The sequence below is a fragment of the Acomys russatus genome, chromosome 2 (assembly GCF_903995435.1).
Source record: "Acomys russatus chromosome 2, mAcoRus1.1, whole genome shotgun sequence".
In the NCBI taxonomy this organism is placed as follows: domain Eukaryota; kingdom Metazoa; phylum Chordata; class Mammalia; order Rodentia; family Muridae; genus Acomys; species Acomys russatus.
Window position 1 is genome coordinate 17,282,952 of NC_067138.1, and position 22,240 is coordinate 17,305,191.

A 22,240-nucleotide genomic window follows, 5' to 3' on the forward strand; every position below is an offset into this window, starting at 1 on the left:
CGCTCTTGCCACAAAGATCACAGCGTTGCCCTGCTCTTACTTTTCATTCTGTCCCATAAGGAAACCTCTAACTCTCAGCCCGACAAAGTACAAGCCTCCTGGGTTTGCAAAGAGGAGAAAGCATCCACAGGGGAAGTTGTATCTGGCTCAGGACTGCAGAAAAGACCTAAGGAGGGGAGGGTTTAAAAAAAAAAAAAAAAAGACCCTATAAATCTTACATCTGTAGCTGGAAAACAGAAAAGAGACACCCCTCGCGCACGCAAAACGAAACAAAACAAAACAAAAAACAGAAAAAAAAAAAAAAAAACAAACCCTCGTTGATCCAGACAGCTACGTGACCTCGGCTTACTGTAACGGGTCGAGCCGCCGGTGGGCCGGCGTGTAAACTGGCTAGGATGCAAGGTACCCAAGGCGCCCCGCCCCGCCCCGCCTGGCCCCGCCCCGGGCTCCCGCGCGCCAGCCAATCGGACGCGCGGGCCCCTTCCCATCGGCGACTCCGCCCCCGTGGCCGGGATGTTAGGCCCCCGCGGCGTGACGTGAGCACGGCAGCTCCGCCCCCTGCGTCTCAGGCCTCGCTGGCCTTGGGGGGATGGTTTCATCATGGCGTCAATGCAGGTGAGCCGAGCTGCTGCAACGGGGCGGGCGAGGGGGCCACCGAGACGGGGCGAGCGTCGGCGCGGGGGCGGCGTCCGGGACCGCGGGGCCCGGCTCCGGGCGGCCTTCCCTGACCTCGGGGCGTCAGGGATTGCCAGGCGGCGAGCGGAGCGGGGGTGTCGGCCAGTGGCCGCGGACAGTCGCGGCCGCGAAGTTGTGGCATAAAGGCGGCCGAGGGGAAGAAAGGGCGAAGTTCGGCGTGCGCTCCGCGGCGGAGTCTCCGCTCCGCGCCCCTGCGCGAGGACGGCCGCCGCTTGGTTCCCCGGCCACCGCGGGGATGCTTTTTCCATCCCGCGTTCCCGGGCAGGGTGGAAACAGCTGTGCCCGCTGCCGTCGCCCGCGGTCGGGGCGGCCGGAGAGGGGCAGAGCGTGGGGCAGCCGGCGAGCGCCTCGCCGAGGACGGCCGCCTGCCCACGGCGCTCCGCGGCCTCTGCCCGGCCTCCCACGCGCAGCCTCGGATCTCCGGGCTCCTGCTCGCTCCTCTCCGATCTTCATCCCGTGCCCGGTGGGTGCCTCCTCCTGTCAGCCCGCACTGTCGAGCATTCCTGGGCAGCCCACGTCTCCGAAGCCGCCCTTAGTCCAGTGTCCCCTGCGTCCTGTGCCACCGAGGGTGCGAGCTCATGGGCCTGCTCCTCGGCCTCGAGAGAAACTCGCTTTCTTTAAATTTTTTTTCCCTTTTTCTTTCCCTTACGATGCCCCACCCTTGCGCACCCGGTCAGGCTGTGGCTCCTTTGCCCTTCTTCCCCAGACCTTTAAAACCTTAGTTTGGCAGAAGAGGTCTGTTAACCCGTGTCCTATCAAATCTGATTTGACGATGATTTTCTTGCCTTCCAACTTAACGTACTCCGCCCCCCCCCCTTCCACATTCAGGAAAAAGATTTTTTTTTTTTTTCAGGCAAATATGGCAACCACAATTGTAGTTTCTCGAGATTGCATTATCTATAGCTAGCGATTAATTTACAGATAGGCTAGAGGTGTTAAAGCACATAGGAAGAAAGGGTAGAACTCTTGTAGAGTGTCAGCGAACCCCTCCAGGAGTTTTAACAACACTCTCATGCGTAAAGAGGGAAACCACATTTTCCTTAGAAGAATTTTTGGCTTTTGTTTCTAGAAGAATAAGCAAGATCTCGCTGTTGGCGCTTCTCTGTGCTAGAAATGTTTTTCATCCTTAGGCATTTCCCCGTTCACTGCGTCTTCTTTCAACCTGCTTTCCTTACGATATTCTTCTCATTGCATTTGCTTGTCCTTCGGGCCTCTCCTGCAGAACAATAAAACTGCAAGTAACATTTCTAGTTGAAGAGATGTCACGAATTGCCGCCGCGAAACAAGAACAATTTCAGGAAACGTTACACTTTACACGTCCCCCCAGAGGCGTTAGGACGTTAGAGAAGTTTCGTCATTTGAGGCCAAAAAAGGAACTGTGGAACACCAGTTGGACAGCGGATGGCCTATATGATTGAATTAAGATTTTTATCTGTGTTAAGACATTGTGTCGTAGGAACACTTGAAGATGGTCTGTCTTAAGATAGAGGCATTATTTAAGGCTGAAAATAAAGAATAAAATTCACCACCCTTGTGATTGATTGTATTTGGCAGGAGAGCTGCTTAGCTTTTCCACTTCAAGTATTTGGAAAAAGCAGATTTGTTTGTAAGAGAGCTTGATATTTTTGGATTTCCTCGCGGTCTTTAACAGTGGAGAAAATGCTTTTTATGCCTGTTTCTGTGCATCAAGCACTGCCTTAGACTCTAGCAGCAAGCAGTGTTTCGTTCTTTTGTCTGTTGATTAGAGTGGGGAACTGATACTTTCCGTTTTAATTAAAGTTAAATCTTGACTTTGTGCATGCATTTCAAAGTATCTGAGAATTTGTCCCGGAAATGGTAGCATTTGGGCGAAGATTTGTATTTATTTTGTGTGTGTGTGTGTGTGTGTGTGTGTGTGTGTGTGTGTGTGAGAGAGAGAGAGAGAGAGAGAGAGAGAGAGAGAGAGAGAGAGAGAGAGAGAGAGAGAGAGAGAGAATACGCAGTATGTGTCTGATCTGGAACTGGAGTTACAGATGCTTATGAGTTGCTATGGGTGCTGGGAACAAACTAGGGTCCTCTACAGAAGTGGCTCTTGCTCTTACTTAGCTATCTCTCCAGCTCCATAGCTGACTTTGTGGTTTTTATTTTGGTATCTTTGTTTATTTCCTGACCATCTTGACGGCAGAAGTTAGCTCTTTTCAAAATAACTTAATTAAGCCTAACACTACAACTAAATGACCAAATGTGTTCAGTAAGTCAGCAAGTATTTTTAGATAAGATTAGATTTCCATATCACACCACAAAGGGTATTATTATTGTTGAAGAGGAGATTGCTTAAGCTGCAATAGGAGCTGTATTTTAAAAACATGGATATGTATAATATATGCACATGTAATGTGGGGTTTGATTACTTGGTAGCAGTGAAGTAATTTTTATATGTAGTAAACCAAGTTAGGACAGGCTTTCAGTTTCTTACTAAAGGATATGGACTTTAAAGCTGAGGTTATAAGTGCTTTTAGTTTTTGTTGTCCTGGTTTTTGTTTTGGCTGTCTGGGAACTCTGTAGACCAGGCTGGCCTCAATTTCTACCTGCCTCTGTCCCTGCCTCTTGAATGCTGAGATTAGAAGTGTATGCCACCACTGCTCAGCATGCTTTTATGCATTTTATTTTCATTTTTTGAAATAGGATCTTGCTGGGTAGTCCGGGCTGACCTCAAATTTGAGACCTCCCTGCCTGGGTTTCCTGAGTCCTAGGATTACAGATGTATTCCACTGTGCCTGACTTTGCCTTCGTATATTCTCGACTTTCTTTCACACACAAAAAAATAGTTTTGTTTTTTTTTAAATTTAATTTTATTTTTTGAAGATGCACACCTTTAATCCTAGCACTCAGGAGGCAGTGGCAGGCAGATCTGTGTGAGTTGGAGGCCAGCCTGGTCTACAAAGTTAGTCCAGGACAGCCAGGGCTTGTTATACAGAAATCCTGTCTTGAAACAACAACAGCAAAAATAGGTTTTGATAGTACACTAAGATCGATGATGATCGTGGAGCACAGAAGCACCTAGCTGGGGAGCTGGGCATGAGCCCGCATGCGGGACGCGGGCTCCTTATTCTTGTGCGGGTGTCCTGTGGGGAAGCTGCCGTTCTAGCATTCATCAGTTACACAGCTCAGGGCGCTGCATTTCACACCGGATGCGTCCTTCCCCATTTGCTTCCCTTCCACTTCCTACCAGCTCTTTTAAAAGTAAAGTCAGAAATTACCAAGTAAGACTACGAGATGAACCTGGGCCTGGTGGTGCACACCTTTGATCCCAGCACTCAGGAAGCAGAGAGGCATGAGGATGTCTGAGTTCAAGTCCAGGTGAGTCCAGAACAGCCAGGCCTACACACGGAAACCCTGTCTTGAAAAACAAAACAAACAGAAAGATTACAAGATAGTTTAAGAACTCTTTAAATTTTTTCTTAGATATGTTTTTATTTTATGAGCATGAGTGTTTTGCTTGGCATATTTGCCTGTGTGCCATATGCATGCTTCGTGCCTGAAGAGGCCAAAAGAGGCCATCAGATCTGCTGAAACCAGAGGTAAAATTGTGAACCACTGCGTGGGTGCTCGGGCTTGATCCTTAGTTCTCTGAGAGAACAACAGGTACTCTTCACTGCTGATCCATCTCTCCAGCCCTAAGAACTTATTCGCGCTCTCTTTTTAAAAAATATTTATTTATTATGTATATAGTGTTCTCCCTGCATGTACACCTTTATGCCGGAAGAAGGCATCAGATCCTATAAAAGATGGCTGTGGGCCACCATGTGGTTGCTGGGAATTGAACTCGGGACCTTTGGAAGAGCGGTCAGTGCTCTTAACCTCTGAGCCATCGCTCCAGCCCCCAAGAACTCTTTCTTAAAAGAATGATTTGCTAAAAAAAAAAAAAAAAAAAAAAAAAAAAAAAAAAAAAAAAAAAAAAAAAAGAATGATTTGCTAACACTAATACTTAAAATTGGTAGGAGATAAAGAAATAGACATAAACTTGATTTTGTAACTCAGGACATCTTAAAATATTAAATAAGTTCTTTGTAATAGGTTTCAGTGCTAGCACTTGAGAGACAAGTATTGTTGAAATCTTCCCCCAGCCTAGGGCTCTGGGATGCAGAGGCAGGGGGATCTCTGTGAGTTCAATGTCAGCCTGGTCTACAAACTAAGTACAAGACAGCCAGGGCTGTTATACAAAGAAATCCTGTCTCAAACAAACAAACAAACAAACAAGCATTTTTTATTAGTCCTTTTATGTGTTCTGAAGTTTGTAAAGTATATTACTGTATTAATTTTAGCCAAACCTTAACATTCATTCTTGTGTTTCTTTTTTCATTGTATATGTATATGTATTATATATTTTTTCCTCATTTCCTATAGCTCATTTCATGTCTTGATGAAGACTACATATTTTTCAAATTCAATATTTGGTTCAGATTCCTTTTAAACTAGAAGTTTTAAATTTTGCCTGATTGAAGCTGGTCATAGTGGCACAAGCTTTGATGTCAGCACTTGAGAGGCAGAGGCAGGAAGATCTCTGGTCTACATAGTGAGTTCCATGACAACCAGGGCTACATAAAGGGACTCTGTCTAAACAATGTCTTTTTATCCTAGTTCCGACAAGGTGTGAGTGAGTAAGGCAGTGGAGTCCTAGAATTTATCTGGTGTGTTTTCCTAATTTGGTGCCTTTTATGTCTGTAGTCTTAGGAATTGAGCACATAATAGCAGATGTTTGCCAACTATAAATAATGTAATTGCAATACATGGTTATTCTTTGTGGACCCCTCCCTTCCCTCTTCTCTCTTTCCTTTATCCCCCCTCCCCTTTTTTTCTTTTTTTGAGACAGGGTCTTAACCGTGTAGCCATGGTTGTCCTGGTTATGTAGACCAGAGCTCCCAGATCTTCCTGCCTCTGTATCTTGAGTGCTGGGATGAAGTTGTGCATCTTAATTGAGAGCCCTTAGTTTTCCTCCTCTGCCACTTAGTTGGATCTCATTTTGGATTGTTCATAGCACTTTGCTCAAGTATTTTGCTGTAGTGATTGAGAGAGGTGGTGTGTGGCTCTTACAATATTGTGATAGTAGGCTGGTTGCCTTGACAATGAGATGCCACCTTCCTGTTTTCTGATGTCATAATTAAGGCTATAGCATAATCAGAAATTACGAAATTTTCATCTTGGATTCTGAAGCTTACTGCGTATTGGGGAGCTTGAATTCTGATGTCTGAGGTTTGCTGGAATTTTTCATAATAGGGGTAGCCAGATGTGTCAGAGCAAGTGCCGAGGGGATAGGGAGTCTGCACAGTATAGAACTGAGGTGGTTCTGTGTAAATGACAAAACATAAGTGATCAAAGTATAAAGTGATGATAATTCTGTCCTCTTTATTTTTGTGTTCTATCACTTAGATTTTATGGGATCTCTTGTATATTTGTCTTAGAAGGGTATAGATTTTTAACCCTTAAACTCCCCTTCCCAGTGACTCCATGAAAGCCTGAAAAAACTAATTTAATCTTTTATTTTACTTTTATTTTTGGTTTTTTGAGACAGGGTTTCTCTGTATAGCCTTGGCTGTCCTGGACTTGTTTTGTAGACCAGGGTAGCCCCAAACTCACAGCGATCCACCTGCCTCTGCCTCCCAGGTGCTGAGATTATCTTACTTTAATCTTTTAAATGTGGACAGGCAAAGCTTGTGAGTATAATAAAACTTTGTTCATTACATGCCACTTGAAGACGCATTTGTGAATACTAAATTCAGCTTTAGTTAATTCTATTTCAGGAAAATCTGTTAAGCAGGGTTTTAGTGTTGAGATTGAAAACTACACAGGAATACTTTAAAATTCAGATTTACATTATATAGTCCAAAAGTCATTCGTTGTATCATATGTGTTTGTAAAACTTTTCCTAAGTACTTTCATGTATTTATTTGGTTTTTTTTTTTTGTTTGTTTTTATTTTTCTTAAACAGAGTTTCTCTGTGTAGCTCTAGCTGTCCTGGAACTCTCTCTGTAGACCAGGCTGGCCTCGAAATCCTAGAGATCCACCTGCCTCTGCCTCCCAAGTGCTGAGACAAAAGATGTGCACTACCACGCCTGGTGATTTAGGCATTTCTGTAAGCTACTTATTTAGGGAAGTGACCTCTTCAAAATTATATAATAACTAAATAGTGAAACAGGTTTGAAACCAAGTTCTGGAATCTAGTGATGCTGTTCATCTGTAGGTAATGAAGAGTCTATGAAGTTTGGCGTTGTAGAGACGTTATTGGGGCGATGAGTTATCTTTTCAGGCAGGAATCAAGCAGATGGGCTGGGGACCCATTGCTCAGTGGTAGCACATTGGCACAGAGCACTTGGACCTCTAGTTCCATCTCCAGCGCTCAAGGAGAGAAGAGCCAGTGCTTATCAGTACATTGATTTCTAACCTCTGTCACTAAGAAACTGAAAGGAAGCTGGCTTGGTAGTAGTGCACACTTTAATCCTCAGCACCAGGGAGACTGAGACAGGCAGATCTCCTGAGTTCCGGTCTATAGCCAATTCCAGGACAGCTAGGGTAAGTTACATAGTAAGACCCTGTCTCAGAGGGCAATGGGAGGAGGAGTTACTCCTCAACATCCACAGTAAAAGTACTCTATGGATCAGATTTTGTGTGTACTAGCTGTGTACTGAGAAAGGTATAATGGTGGGTTTTCAGTGTTTAAAAGCACTCTTCTCTATCCAGGAGAGTTAACAGTGTGACTGGCATCTTTCAGATGCGCATTGGTTGGTTATTTATCTCAACTGAACACTTGTTTTCTGACACCCATTGTATTGCTCTGTAATTGGTATCTGCTTGTGATTAATATCTACAAAAGACTTGAGGTTTTCAGGTGTTTTAAAAGTTTCCTTACCGGATAGTTCTGAGTACAGGTTTCTGGTCACAAAGAACTGTTTCTTGCCTCTGAGATGTTTGGAGTAAAACAAAGAACTCTTAACACTCTGATGTGTTTGTGTTTGGGCTCAGAATCAGAGGCTCTACAAGGAGGCTGTCTTACGTTACAGAAAACAGCATGCAATGCCATGGCTAAGATGGAAGACAGGCTCTCCTAATGTGTAGCCCAGAGTGGCTGCAAATTTGTAATCCTCCAAGTGCTGGGACTACTGGCATGTATCATTAAGCCAGCTGTAAAATTGCTTTTTTGAGTTCTCTTCCGCAAACATGTTCTTTCCTTGTTGGGACTTGCCAACTTCTTTATTTCTGAACTGGGAAGCTTAGACTCATCCCGCCCCATATCAGACTCTCTGCAAATTATGTCAATTCTACCTGCAAAAGATACTCAGAAATGAGCTGTCTCCTCTGTGGTACAGGATCGCCATTCCTTTCTGGATTTTATATTAGCAGTTTCACAAATGAGTTTTCCAGCTTCGTCCTTGGACCATACTGTCTTTTTTCCAACTCATTAGACTCTCAACAAAAGGCAAATGGCCACTTCAACCACAACCTGACTGTGGCTTCCTTATTTTACTCAGAGTTTGACAGGACTAAGGCAGCGTTTTTCAACCTGTGGGTCACAGGCACTACAGGGCTACATATTAGATGTTTACATTATGGTTCAAATTACAGTTAGGACACAGCAACGACCTGAGTTTATGGTTGGGGTCACTGCAGCATGAGGAACTGTATTAAAGGGTCACAGCCTTAGGAAGGTTGAGAACCACAGAACCCAGCCTTAGCCTCTCCCAGACACTCAGGTTCCTGTTACTTGTTGGCTCCTTGCTGTTTCCCTCAGGCCTGTCCTCCCAGCCCCAACCTAGATCCTTAGATGCATTTCTTCAGGGAGGCCCTTTGACTACCCAATGCAAATAGTGCTTCTCCCCCACACTAGTAACACACGTTTCTAAGTCCCTGAGAATTAGGATTTATTGAAAACTAATTAGCTCCCCATTTCCTCTGTGTGCAGCTGGATGGCTGGTATATATAGGAAGCCTCTGTAAATGGGAATGAATGACTGAACACAGTAAATCCAGTAAATTTGGATTTGATTCTAGTTTTGCATTCTAATAGCTGTATAACTTTTTTTAAATATGGTATAGAATTTATTAGGGTCGGGTGTGGTGGTGCACACCTTTGATCTCAGAGGCAAAAACAAGCAGATCTTTGTGAGTTCAAGGCCAGCCTGGTCTACAAAAGGAGTTCAGGACAGCTGGGATGTTACACAGAAACCCTGTCTTTAAACAAACAAACAAACAAAAAAAGATTTATTGTAGAAGCATGGAGAGAGAAGGAAGAAGGAGGGGTGCCCCAGGGGGACAGAGAGAAAGATAGGAGGAGAGAGTAAGAGAGCACCTTTTTTTCTACTAAGCATAAAATAGGGATGATAAATAGTCATAGTTGATAAAATTGCAGATTATCTCATTTCATGAATTTTTTTGAGTTGCTTATGAGTCTTAATTGTGCTGCTATAGGACTCCAGATTTAAACTCTCCTCCAAGGGTTTTGTTTTGTTTGTTCTTTTGATTTCTGGTCTTTGTGTTGACTATCAATAGGAAAAAAAAAAAAAAACCAACAGATTTCTATTATGATTCTGTGTCCTATGAGGACACGTCATAGAAAGGAGGGCAGAAGTGTGCATTGCGGGTAGTGTGCACCCTCCACCAGGTGTCTTCATAATTTGAAAATTGGCCAAGTCAAATTATGAGCCTTCTATGCCACTTGTAGAGACCTTGTTTTTCCTTTAAATTGAAGTGTATGGGCTGGGTTATCGCTCAGTGGTGCAATTTTGCCTAGCACAAGAAGCTTAGGTTGTATATGTAGCACACCCTCTCCAAAATAAATAAATGAATAAAAGAAAAAAAAAAAAAAGAACTCGTGTTATAAAGTGTATGTTGTACTACCATGAATACTGTTTTTCATATTTTCATCAATCTGAAAAGGAGCCTGGGTGTTTGCAGTTACTCCCATGTTTCTCTTCCCCCAGCCTCAAGCCAGCATAGCTGAGTTCATAAGCTTTGTTTGTCATAAGCTTATCTGTGGTGCAGATGTTATCAGTACTCAGAGGGCATGGGGATGAATAATAGTCTGTTTTATGGTCGTAAGGGGTTTGTTTATCCATGTGTCAAGTTGACTTTGTTTGCTGCTTTCATTCATCAGTTGATAATTCAGATTGTTCCCTTGTGGTGATGAACAGTGCTGCTATAACCATGTTGTACACTTTTTCTGTACGTGCATATTTTAATTTGTCTCATGTGTATTGAGGAGTGGAGTTGCTATATTTTAACTAAGTCCATAGAGACAACTTTCCTTATATTCTGTATCACAACACTTGATACTTTACTTCTGACTTTATTTCCTCCATAAAGCATTTATCTGCTACCAGCGGGATGTTTTAGAGTTCAATCCAATTCATATAGGGACTGGCGTTAGTACAGGTACCTACAAGACTGCCCCCGCTTAGATACCAGTTACAAGCATAGAGTTGCAGGTTACTCCCAGCTTCTGTCTGACCAGTCTTCAAATTGGAGATTCTCAACTAAGTATTGCTGTTAGTTTAATGGTACAAACCAATAAATGTTTATTATTAGGCTTATCATGATTATGGCAGTGTTACTTACTTGCTATCACAATCGGTAAAGACACAGACACTTGATATATTTAATTCACCCAGGGCATGAGTATATATGCCTCCTAAGCTAGCTTCCATTATCTCCCAGCCTCCATCCCATGCCATCTGCTTCTAATAATTTTTGTTTGGGCTACCTCCCATCCATAGTCCCAACATACTTGCTAAGGTTGTTCATTTAGGCCATTTCTTTCTTTCTGGTACTTCACAGTGCCTCCCCTGGGCCCACATGGCTCCTTTCTATCCCATGGCGATATTCTTCCTCTTCCTCCTCTGGTACCTGCCTGCTTCTCTCCAAGATCCTTCTCTCCCCAAGCCCGAGAACCTTTGCTACGCCTACCTTCCTCTGGCCCTGCCCAGGTATCAGCTTTTTATTGGTCAAACAGGAACAGTTTCTCAGGTAGGGCTTCCACGAGGAAAGACGTGCTTGAGCATGTGCTGGTCTCATTCTCACTAGATCTTGGGAGCCAGCAGTTAGCATCTAAATACGTAGCGCCAGACCAGCCTCCAACAGCTAGCCAACTCCCCTACCCCTTCAATAATTTTTTTCCATTGCCTCATAGTACTTCAAGATGGTGTATAAAGTTCCCTGTGTGTTATGAAGGAATTGGTTGCTTTGCTGTTGGCAATTCTGTTTTAGTCTCTAGCGTACTGATACTACAGACACAAGCCACCACACCTGACTGAGAAAGGTTTTGTTGTTGTGGTTATTTTGAGACAGGGTTTCTGTTTGTAGCCTGGTTGTCCTAGAACTCTAACATAGACCAGGCTGGCATTGAACTCACAGAGACCTGCCTCTGCTTCCAGAGTGCTGGGAGTAAAGGCATTTGCCACCATGCTTAGCAAGGAAGGCATTTTTTAAAGGGTACAAATAAAGAGCCAGATGAGGTACTGCATAGAGCGATTCTTAGTTTTGTAGTCTATTTCTTGGAGTTGGAATGCAGGTGATTTCTTGCTCATTGTAGAAACTCTCCAAACCCAGCTTACCAAGACTTTCCCCCTTGAGACAGGGTCTCATGTATAGCAGAGTGCAGACCTACTGTATAGTTGTGGATGACCCTGAACTTCTGATCCTCCTGTATTTCTTGAACATAACTGAGTTTACAGGGATAGCCCCTTAGGCTCTGTTTATACAGTGCTGGCCTTTGAATGCAGGCCTTCATGCATGCTGGGCAGGCAGTCTCGCAACTGAGCTGCATACTTAGCCTCTTGTGGGTTTTTGAGGTTTTGTTAAGAGGCAAGGCGAATCTTTGAGTTTGAGGGTAGCCTGGTCTATAAGGAGTTCCAGGACAGCCACGGAAGAAACCCTGTCTCAACCAAAAATGAACTTCTGGGATTAAAGGTGTAGGCCACCACCCTGGACTTTATAGACTTTATAGACATGTGTGTGAGTGTGTGCATGTGCGTTCAGTAGACTGGAGGCCTGAAGAGAACATGTTGGAGCTTTTGGAGCTAGAGGTATAGGCCAAGTGAGTCACCTGATGTGATGCTTAAGACCCAAACTGGAGTCCTCAGCAAGCACTGTTAGGCCCTGAGCCATTTCTTCATCCTTGTAAGAGTTTGTAAATGTTCCATACATGTAGACCAGGCTGGCCTGTCTCCCAAGGGCTGGGCTTAGAGGCAAGTGCCGCTACCCTGGCTGCATCTGTATTTTCTAGGTACTAGAATTATAGCCCATGCATTTAGGTCTTTGATTGGTGTAAAGTTCCTTTTGAATATGGTGTAGTATGTATTTAGTGTTTATGTGGCAGCTTATTTTCCTCTTGAAATTGTCCAGACTGAAAGTCCATCAGGGTTGATAGTATCAAGCTGATAAGTAGAGACTTGTCTGCAGAGGAGAATTTATCTTGTAGTCCTACTAAAAAAAAAGTGGCTTTAATCCTAACAAACTGTTCTCAAGACATTGTTTCTATGTTGGTCTTCATTATAATTTAAAAAAGGTACACTGGCATTAGATTTTTAAAAATGCCATAGGACAGACACTGTACTGGGTTCAGTTACAAACTTCACGTTTTCAAAATTGTAGCTACATTTTATGAAAGACTCCATAAAACGAATTTTCAGTTATGGAAATAAAATGTAGAAATTAAGCTTACGTTGTATTACATTAAGGAGAATTTGTTAGGAAATTAGGTCCACTGGTCTCCGGGAGTTGGATGGGACAGAGTCCTCATTATTACAGTTCTGTATTTGTATCCACTTACTTAAATTTATCTGAAACCCTAAATCAATCCTGAAAGTGGTTTGTTTTGGATTACATTTGCAAAGCAGTGCAATGAAGGTCAAATAAGAAAGCTTTCTGCTGACGACAAGCAAGTGTTTTTTCTGGGGTCCATTTGGTGTCCTGTGTTTTGTAGTTTGTGCTTTTTGTTGATGATTTCTCTGTTTAAAATTAGCTGCAAACCTAGTATTAAAGTGCTATTTAGGGGTCCTGAGTTCATGCATGCTATCATGTGCCTTAGAGAAAATGCTTGTGTCAGGTAAGATTCACTTAAGCATGAATTACAGTGCTGGGGCTGGGAGTGTGATGTTAATGAGTTAACAATGTATAGTAAATAAACGACATGTATGTATGTATGTGTGTGTGTATGTATGTATGTATGTATGTATGTGTGTATGTATGTATGTATGTGTGTATGTATGTATGTATGTATGTGTGTATGTATGTATGTATGTGTGTATGTATGTGTGTATGTATGTGTGTATGTATGTATGTGTGTATGTATGTATGTATGTGTGTGTATGTATGTGTGTATGTATGTATGTGTGTGTATGTATGTGTGTATGTATGTATGTGTGTATGTATGTATGTGTGTATGTATGTGTGTATGTATGTATGTATGTGTGCGTATGTATGTATGTGTGTATGTATGTATGTGTGTATGTATGTATGTATGTATGTGTGTGTATGTATGTGTGTATGTATGTATGTATGTGTGTGTGTATGTAGTGTATGTATGTGTGTGGATGTGTGTATGTATGTGTGTGTATGTGTGTATGTATTAGTATGTGTTGTATGTATGTATGTGTGTATGTAGTATGTGTGTGTGTATGTCTAATGTATGTGTGTATGTCTGTCTTATGTGTGTGTCTGTCTGTCTGTCTGTGTGTGTCTGTCTGTCTGTCTGGTGTGTTGTCTGTACTCTACTGTCTGTGTATGTCTGTCTGTATGTGTGTGTCTGTGTGTGTCTGTGTGTCTGATCTGTCTGTGTTGTATATCTGTGTGTGTGTCATGTCTGTGTGTTGTCGGTCGTATTGTGTGTGTATGTCTGTCTGTCTGTCTGTGTGTCTGTCTGTCGTGTCTGTGTGTGTCTGTGTGTCTGTCTGTCTCTGTCTGTGTGTCGTCTGTGTGTCTGTCGTCTGTCTGTCTGTGTGTGTCTGTCTGTCTGTCTGGTGTGTGTCGTCTGTATGTGTGGTGTGTCTGTCTGTCTGGTGTGGTCTGTGTGTCTGTCTGTGTGTCGTATGTCTGTGGTGTCTGTCTGTCTGTGTGTGTGTCTGTCTGTGTGTATGTCTGTCTGTCTGTGTGTGTGTGTCCTGTCTGTCTGTCTGTGTGTCTGTCGGTCTGTCTGTCTGTGTGTCTGTGTGTCTGTCTGTCTCTATGTATGTGTGTCTGTCTGTGTGTCTGTCTGTGTGTCTGTCTGTGTGTCTGTCTGTCTGTCTGTGTGTGTCTGTCTGTCTGTCGGTGTGTGTGTCTGTATGTGTGTGTCTGTCTGTCTGTTGTCTGTCTGTGTGTCTGTCTGTCTGTGTGTGTGTCTGTCTGTCTGTGTGTGTGTCTGTGTGTCTGTCTGTCTCTGTCTGTGTGGATGTATGTGTATTTATGTGTGTATGTATGTATGTATGTGTGTATGTATGTATGTATTATGTGTGGTGCTGGAGATTCAGTGTAGGGCCTCATGTGTGCTAGGCAAGTGCTCTATGATGAACTGTGTGTTCAACCCAGTAAGGGATCGTTAAAGAGAAACACATAAAAATAAGGTTTATTAGTGGTTGACTGATGAAAATGTGATGAGAGGAGTCCAGAAGTCTCTGTTTCTTCTGGAGCAGTGAGTTCTGTCTTCACCAGCTCAGTGTTTGCTAAGATACAAACTACTGTAAATACTGCAAATTGACTGTATTAGTTTCAGTCCGTCTTTGAGTTGGAAGTGTAAGCCAGATTAGAACTGGTAAAATGTGCTACTAAACCCAACTTCCTTGCTTCTTCTTTCTCTTGCAGTTTAGTGACTTTCTCTGTGTTTGCTGGATTTGGTTTTGTTTTTCAAGTTGTCCCACACAATTCAAACCAGCTGTTTTCAAATTTGACCTCATAATGAAGTCAGCTGGGAAACTTGCAAGTCCCTAGATTATAAGTAAATTGCCCTGGCATGCATTTTGGAGTTTCTCTTGACTTCTTAAATAATTCTTTTTTCTTCTTAAAAAGATGTATTACTATTTTATGTGCCTGGGTGTTTTGCTTGCATGGATGCTTGTGCCTCACTTGTGTACATTTCCTGAGAAGTCCAGAAGAGGGTATTGGATCTCCCAGAACTGGAGTTCCAGCTGTGAGCTGCCATATTGGTGCTGGGAGTGGAACCCAGGTCATCTGAAGAGCAGCCAGTGCTCTTAACTGGTGAGCCATCGCTCCAGACCTTCAGGTAATTCTAATGTGCAGCTTTAGTTAAGTATGTGTCTTTACCATGTAGGGATTTTAGATGAATAAATTATAAACTGGATTGGTTACGATGCATCTTTTTATTTCCAATGTAGAGTTCAGAAGACCTAAGACATCTAAAAGTTTAATCTTTTAGAGGACCTTTAAGAATTAACTTCAAGGGCTGGAGAGATGGCTCAGCCATTAAAGGCTAGACTCACAACCAAATATATAAGAATCAAATTTAAAACTATAGAAATGTTTGTATATTTCCAGATTTTCTACATAAATATAGTTCTACCAAAGAATTATATTCCTCCCCTATAACAAAACACATATTGAGCCCTACTTTCTCTAAATGTCTTGTTTAATGGCCATTTTTATGTGAGCAGACACAATTCTGCAGTGACAGTTCATTGTGCAGTGGAATTCGAGGACCAAGCATGTTCAGATGAAGAGACTGAGTGGTCACTATAGCTGTTAGGAACTGGGTTTTTATTCTCCCCACTGGTGTGTGCCTACATGAGTTTATAAGGTATTTATTTTAATAGCTGTATTTACATTTTTGTTTTTGTTTTTCAAGACAGGGTTTTTCTGTATCCCTAGCTGTTTTGGAACTTGCACTGTAGACCAGGCTGGCCTTGAACTCAGAACTCCCCATCTCTGCCTCCTGAGTCCTAGGACTAAAGGTGTGTGCCACCACCACCCGTATAAGGTGTTTATCTTATTTAATTTGGCCCTTTTCCCCCCATGTGTATACTATGTCTGTCTGCCATGTGTATATGCAGGTGCCTGGGGAGGCCAGTAGAGACTTCAGATCCCATGTAGCTGGGGTTACAGGCAGTTGTGAGCACCAACAGAGCTGCTAGGAACCAAACTGGACCCTCTGGAAAACCAGCAAGTACTCACTGCTGAGCCATGGCTCCAGATCCAGTTTTTTTGGGTTTTTGTATCATGTAGCTCAGACTGGCCTAGAACTCACTACATGGTAGAACTGCTGATCCTCTTGTCTTCACTTCCCAAGGACTGGGGCTTTAGGTGTGTACCACCATTCCTGGAAATGTCACAACCACCACCTTTTTCCCCCCTTCATCTTCTGCCCCCACCTGTATGCACACAGATCTGTGAGGCCCTGCTCTTGGGTACGAGCAATCTACTAGTAGCCACATCAACAGAGAAATATAATTTCCCTCTCCTACCAGCCATCAGCTGTTAGGGGCGGGGCCTCGTGTACTGCTCCTCTGTCAGTTCTGGAATTTTGACTGGCTTGGTCTTGGGCCAGTCTCAGTGCATTCATGTGCTGTGAGTCCACGTTTGCAGCAGTTGTGCTGTGCTGGAAGACAGGATTTCACAGCATTTCTCCTCATTCTCTGACTCCTACATTCTTTTTATTCCCTTTTACATGATGCTCTATGGGCCTTGAGGGAAAGGAATTGATGTGCATAGCCCACTTAGGGCTGAGCGTGCACAAGCGACTGTCTCAACACTTTGACCAGAGTTGGGTCTCTGACTAGGGCTGGGAGTGGCGCAGTCACAGATCGGATTGCTGCTGACACAATGGTGCTGAGTGGGGAGCTGAGGTCTTTAGGTCCCTTTGTCTGGTAAAGTGGGCTCAGACTGACCTTCAGTGGAAGCCTGGGTTGGGACTCGCCATGGCCTCTGATGGCAGCGCAGGCTACTCACATCAGGCTGTTTGTCACCACCCTCAAGTCTCTAGATCCACCTCTCTTCATTGTGCACACACCTTTTTGCTTCTTTTTTTCTGTCATCTCTCCACTATACACTTGCTCATCTTAGTGGTGCCTGGGCCTTCATCCCCCCCATGCTGGGGTTGGCAGGCAGGGCGTGGGGTGGAAGAGTCCTCTGGGCATTCTCCACCTCTGCCCATAATTTTACTTTAGAGACATTTCATATTGTGTATTAGGTTTGTTTGTTGGGTTTATTTCATTTTTATATGTATGAAGGTTTGCTTTTGTGTGTCTGTGCACCATGTGCACACCTGGTACCCACTGAGGGAGGTGGAGTTCTAGATGGTGATGAGCCTCCCTGTGGGTGCTAGGAGTTGAACCCAAGTCCTCTGTAAGAACAAATGTTTATAACTGAGTCACCTCTCCAGCCCCTATTTATTTTAATCTTGAAACAGGGTCTCACTGTGTAGCCCTGGCTATTCTGGAACTCCCTACATAGACCAGGCTAGCCTCACACAGACCTACTACCTGTCTGTGCCTTCATGAGTGCTGGGTCAAAGGTGTGTGCTATTGTATCCTTTGTATTTTTTTAAAAATGAATTATCATATTTTTTAAAAGATTTATTTATTATTACGTATACAGTGCTCTGCCTGCATGTACACCTGCAGGCCAGAAGAGGGCATAACGTCACATTATGGATGGCTGTGAGCCACCATGTGGTTGCTGGGAATTGAACTCAGGACCTCTGGAAGAGCAGTCAGTGCTCTTAACTGCTGAGCCATCTCTCTAGCCCTGTGAATTATATTTTAAAGCATTTTAGTTTTAAATTTATGTGGTCAATAGCAACAGATATGCTTTATTTGGTGCTGAGTAATTAATTTGGCAGCTGAGTAAATTCACTGAGCAATCCATGGCAGCCTTTGCCTGGAATTACAAGAGCCTGGAAGTCCTATCAGCCAGGGTTCAGAGTCAAAGCTGATAAAGGGAAAGCATGTGTTTTCCTCAAGTACACATGGTGAAAACCCAAGGTCCTGAAGAACTGGTGTTTGGAGAGGCCTTTGGGCACATTAGACTCATAAGGACAGAGTCTTAATAAGTAGATTCCATGTGATTCCACCAGCAACAGCTATCTGTAAAGCAAAGCAGCAAGTGCCTCCAAGGGACTGCATGTCTGCTGGAGTCTTTGATCTTAGAATTCCCACTTTTGACTTATAAAAACTGGGTGTCTATTTTTCAAGACACCTTGTGTACCATGAACAACTACAGCTGCCCAAGATGTGTAAGCCCAAGAAGGTGGCCATTATTGGATGTGTTGTTGTAAAAATGCTATATTCAGTAGGTTTGGTTGAAGCCAACACTGTAAAGTGCAGCCTGTATTCTTGGACTTCAGAGTTACTGTATTCATTTTGTTGTTCTCTAGAGTTACCCAGGGCATCCACCCTGCTGCAGTGCCGGAAGTGGAAACCAGCTTAGCCCTTGACACATGTCTGCATTTGGCTTTCAGCGTAAAGCAGTTTCTACTGTATGGAAGTAGTATGGTCATGGAAAAGTATTTAACTCCACCTTTGTCCTTCAGTAGAGTCTGTAGCACAGGCTGGCCCCAAACAGATAGTGCTCTGGCCTCTATCACCATGAGTTTTGTTCTTACAGGCCCCACGGTATAGCTGGCTCTTGGAGAGCTGCACCTGTCATATTTCTCAGTTTCTGGATCCTTTTAAGATAGTTGAAAGTGCTACTTTAAAGGATGAAAACCTTTGGTTCATCTTTCCCTTAAAGAGGAAAATGCAATAAATAACAGAAGTAAGGTCTGTAGAAAGTATATTCAGAGTTCAGCTGAGAGAAACTTTTTTTTGTGTTGTTTTGCTTTATGTTTTAATAAGGTAAAATTATTTTATTACTAGGCTATTACTAAAAACCATTTCTTAATATCAGGGTAACAGCTGGGCATGGTGGCATGTACCTCCATGTGTAAAGCCAGCACAGGAAGGCAGGAAGATCCGAGAAGGTCATTCTTGGCTCCATAACAAGTTCCAGGTCAGCCTGGACTACATGAACCCCTGTCTCAAACACCAAGAGTGTGGGGCATATGAGTATGGTTGTAAGGGTGCTGCTGTGATTGTATGGAGAGTGCTTGTTTCCCCCTCATTGTATGCTGTCAGTTAGATGAAATTGGAGAAGATATTGTTGGCCATCTTTGAAAGACTTTTATGGTACTGGGAATTGAACGCAGGGCTTCACTAACACAAGGCTAATATTGTACCCCTGAGCCACCCCCACTGCCAGTCCTTCTGTCTGCGCAATTACCCCAGCAACCAGTATTAACACCTGCTTACTTATTAATTTATTCTATATTATACCCCCACCACAGTTTCCCCTCCCTCCCTCCACATTCTTTTTTTCTTTTAGGATAGGGTCTCACTATGTAACCCTGGCTGGCTTGGAACTAGCTGTGTAGACGAGGCTGCAAACTCAGAGATCTGCCTCTTAATTGCTGAGATTAAAGGCATAAGCCACTTTGCTTAGTAGTCCCTTCATTTTACATGTCTTTCTCTTGTCTGTATTTCTCTTTACCTTCAGTGAGGATTTCCACTTTAGAATAGTTTCCCAACAAAAACAACAGTAACAGCAAAAGCACTTTCTCAAGGTTTCATTAAGATAAAACTTTACAAGATGTGAAGCCTACCTGTTCTTTAATCATTCCACTTTTATATACCACGCAGAACACTTTATTTTATTACATATTGCCTGTCAGTTTTGACAGTTGATGTGTTGTTACCATTGTCAGTTAAGAACTTCCTCTGTTCTGGTTCTGTGCCTTAGATTTAACACATATTGGTACATATGAAAATGAATTAATGTGGGTCTAGAGAGATGGCTCAGTAGTTAAGAGCACTTGCTGATCTTTCAGAGCACCAGAGTTGGGATCCCAGCACCCACTTCAGGTAGCTCACAAGTGCCTGTAACTCCAGCTCCAGGAAATCCAACATCTTCTGGCCTCTGTGGTCCTCAGCATATACATGGGCTTACTCAGAACAGACAGACATACACATAAGTAACAAATGAATCTTTAATGTAAAAGTGGAGCCACTTTAGAAATGAAATAGCTTTTAAAATTGCAATGAAAATGTGTAGTTTAGAACTGGGAATATTTTTCTTAATGTAGTCTTCCGTTTTCTAAAACATGCTTAATAAGTATAGGTTATTGAAGGACCGGTCATCCCACTGTGTTAAACAGCAGAAATCTCAAGCTGTTATCTAAGCACATACATTGGGGAAAATGATCAGAAACCAAAGAGGCAAAGACGGCATTACTGTAGCAAAAAAAAAAGTAGGCTAATAACACTGTTGCACAAAATGTGGTCAGACAGGCCTGTCTGTGCTTTTCACATGATGGAAATGGGTGTTTGTGACTTCTCCAGACGTCACAAGTTACTAACAGTAAACATGGCAATTTAAAAAACAGAACAAGAAGAGTGTCAGGCTGTCAGGGTGAGTCAAATGAGTTTGGGAGCCTCAGCAGCACCACAGCAGTTGTGGCTGCATCCGCTTACACCCAGTGAGCAGCAGGCCGAGGGGCACAGTGTTAGGCTTCAAAAGAGCTCTTCTGCATTTACTTTCAACAATTGATGCTTGAAAAAAATCTTCATCTTCATATTTATTAGCTAGTCTACTTTACGATTATGCTACAGCTGCTTTTAGTGCATTTAAGTTTGTCTTATCACTGAGCTTGTGTTTGTGTGGGCTATTGGAGCAGGATTCAACCAGGTTACAGGATCTTTACACGGGTTTTAGTAAAGTCCTCCAGATGCGGAGGACTTCCACAGTGCTGTTCCTCAGAATGAAGTCATGGAAATAAGGCTTCTCTGAGATTCTCCAGAGAGGGTTCTGTTATTTGAGGCTCTCTTTTTCTCCCTCGCCCTCCCCCCATTCTTTTCTCTTTACTCTTTCTGCCCGTTCTCCCCACTTTCCACTATGTAGTCTAGGCTGACTGCAAATTTATCACCCTGCCTTGGATTCCTGAGATCTGGAATGGTGTGCATCACTACACTAGATTGAGAGACCACCTTTTTTTTAAAAAAAGATTTATTTATTTATTTATTATATATACAGTGTTCTGCCTGCTTATACGCCTACAGGCCAGAAGAGGGCATCAGATCACATTATAGATGGATGTGAGCCACCATGTGGTTGCTGGGAATTGAACTCAGGACCTCTTGAAGAGCAGTCAGGGCTCTCAACTGCTGAGCTATCTCTCCAGCCCGAGAGACCATTTTTAAGGCAGAGAAACCATTTGAGTTATAATATTTGTGTTTGTTCTCTTTACAAATAGGTTATTGAAGGATGGCTCTGCAGTTAAGAACACTTGTTGCTTTTGCAGAGGACGTGGTTCAGTTCTCAGCACCAACATAGTGGCCCACAACCATCCCTAACTACAGTTCCTAGGGTATTGGATGCCCTCTTCTGACATCCGAGGGCACTGGGCATGCGTGATATGGTATACATACATACATATAGGCAAAAATTCATACACATAAAATAATAAAAACAAAAGACAAAGAATTGGAAGTTAAACAGCCAAAGAGATGGCTCAGTAGTAAAGGAGCTTGGCCATCATGCCTTTACAACCTGAGTTCAGTCCTCCAGACCCCACATGGTGGGAGGAGAAATGGCTCCCCCAAGTGTCCTCTGACTGCCATACATGTGCACTCATATATGAAATAAGTAGTGCCCAGTTGGAGAGATGGGTCAGTAGCTTAAGAGCGCTTGCTGGTCTTCCAGAGGACCAGAGTTAGGGCTCCAGCTCAGATAAAACAATGAAATTCATTTAAAAGGCCCTGTATAATCTTGCATACAATTGTAGTAACATTAGTTATGTTTTCTACAGTGTGAGGTCTAAGTGCAGAGCCGTGCCTGTGCCGGGCAAGTTGTCGGAACACAGGCACACTCACTGTAGGTTCTGCTGTGGCTTCTACTCTGCCCTGTATACACTGAGAAGGAATGTCTGCTGATGTTAACTAAGGGAGGATGGATACTGGAAATTTTACAAGTAAAAAGCACAAGATATAAAGCCATTTAGAAATTTAGTATGTGGGGAAAAAAACCCAACCTTATTCTAATGTACAGCGAAAAATGTTTGTGAAAATAGATGGCCATTGTGAGTGAATCGTGTTCAAATTATCCTATTTAAAAAGATAAGTACAGAATTAGGTTATGACTTGAATTTAAATTGTTTTTCAGAAGACTTTTGTGGAATGAGTTCTTTCATAATTTCCCTGGAAAGCTTACCTGTCTCCATGGTTACAGAGTACTGTGGTAGTTAATTGAAGGCAGTGAAGGAAGGCTGCTGCGTGGTAGGTCGTGAGCCCATACTGCATTCCTGTGCCCTCAGTGACGGAGCTGTGGAGAAGGTGCTGAGCTGCAGGCACCTGGCTGCCCTTCAGACCTGCCTCACAGCAGCACGGTGGAATCGGAACCCTGACACTGCTGGCTGTGAACTGGAGGCTGACCACTGTTTAAGGATTAACCACAAACACTATGTAGAGCTTCGCAGTAGGCCTTGTAAAGAAAGAGGCTCAAGCATTGGGAGGAAATTTAACCACCGATTTTAGCCTATATAGAGGAAAGATGTTTAT

At 43.1% G+C, this 22,240-nt stretch overlaps 1 protein-coding gene across 2 annotated transcripts in view; it reads left to right on the top strand.

Moving 5' to 3' along the window:
• The first annotated feature begins 496 nt into the window (after positions 1-496).
• The window catches only part of Ube2w (ubiquitin conjugating enzyme E2 W), a 54,236-nt gene continuing 32,492 nt past the window's right edge, over positions 497-22,240 (top strand). The window contains exon 1 of one of the 2 annotated variants that reach the window (XM_051158683.1): positions 497-615. In XM_051158683.1, coding sequence (XP_051014640.1) covers positions 601-615 — 15 coding nt within the window. In that variant the 5' untranslated portion in view covers positions 497-600. The remainder of the gene's footprint in view (positions 616-22,240) is intronic. The other variant, XM_051158674.1, reaches the window with a different exon arrangement.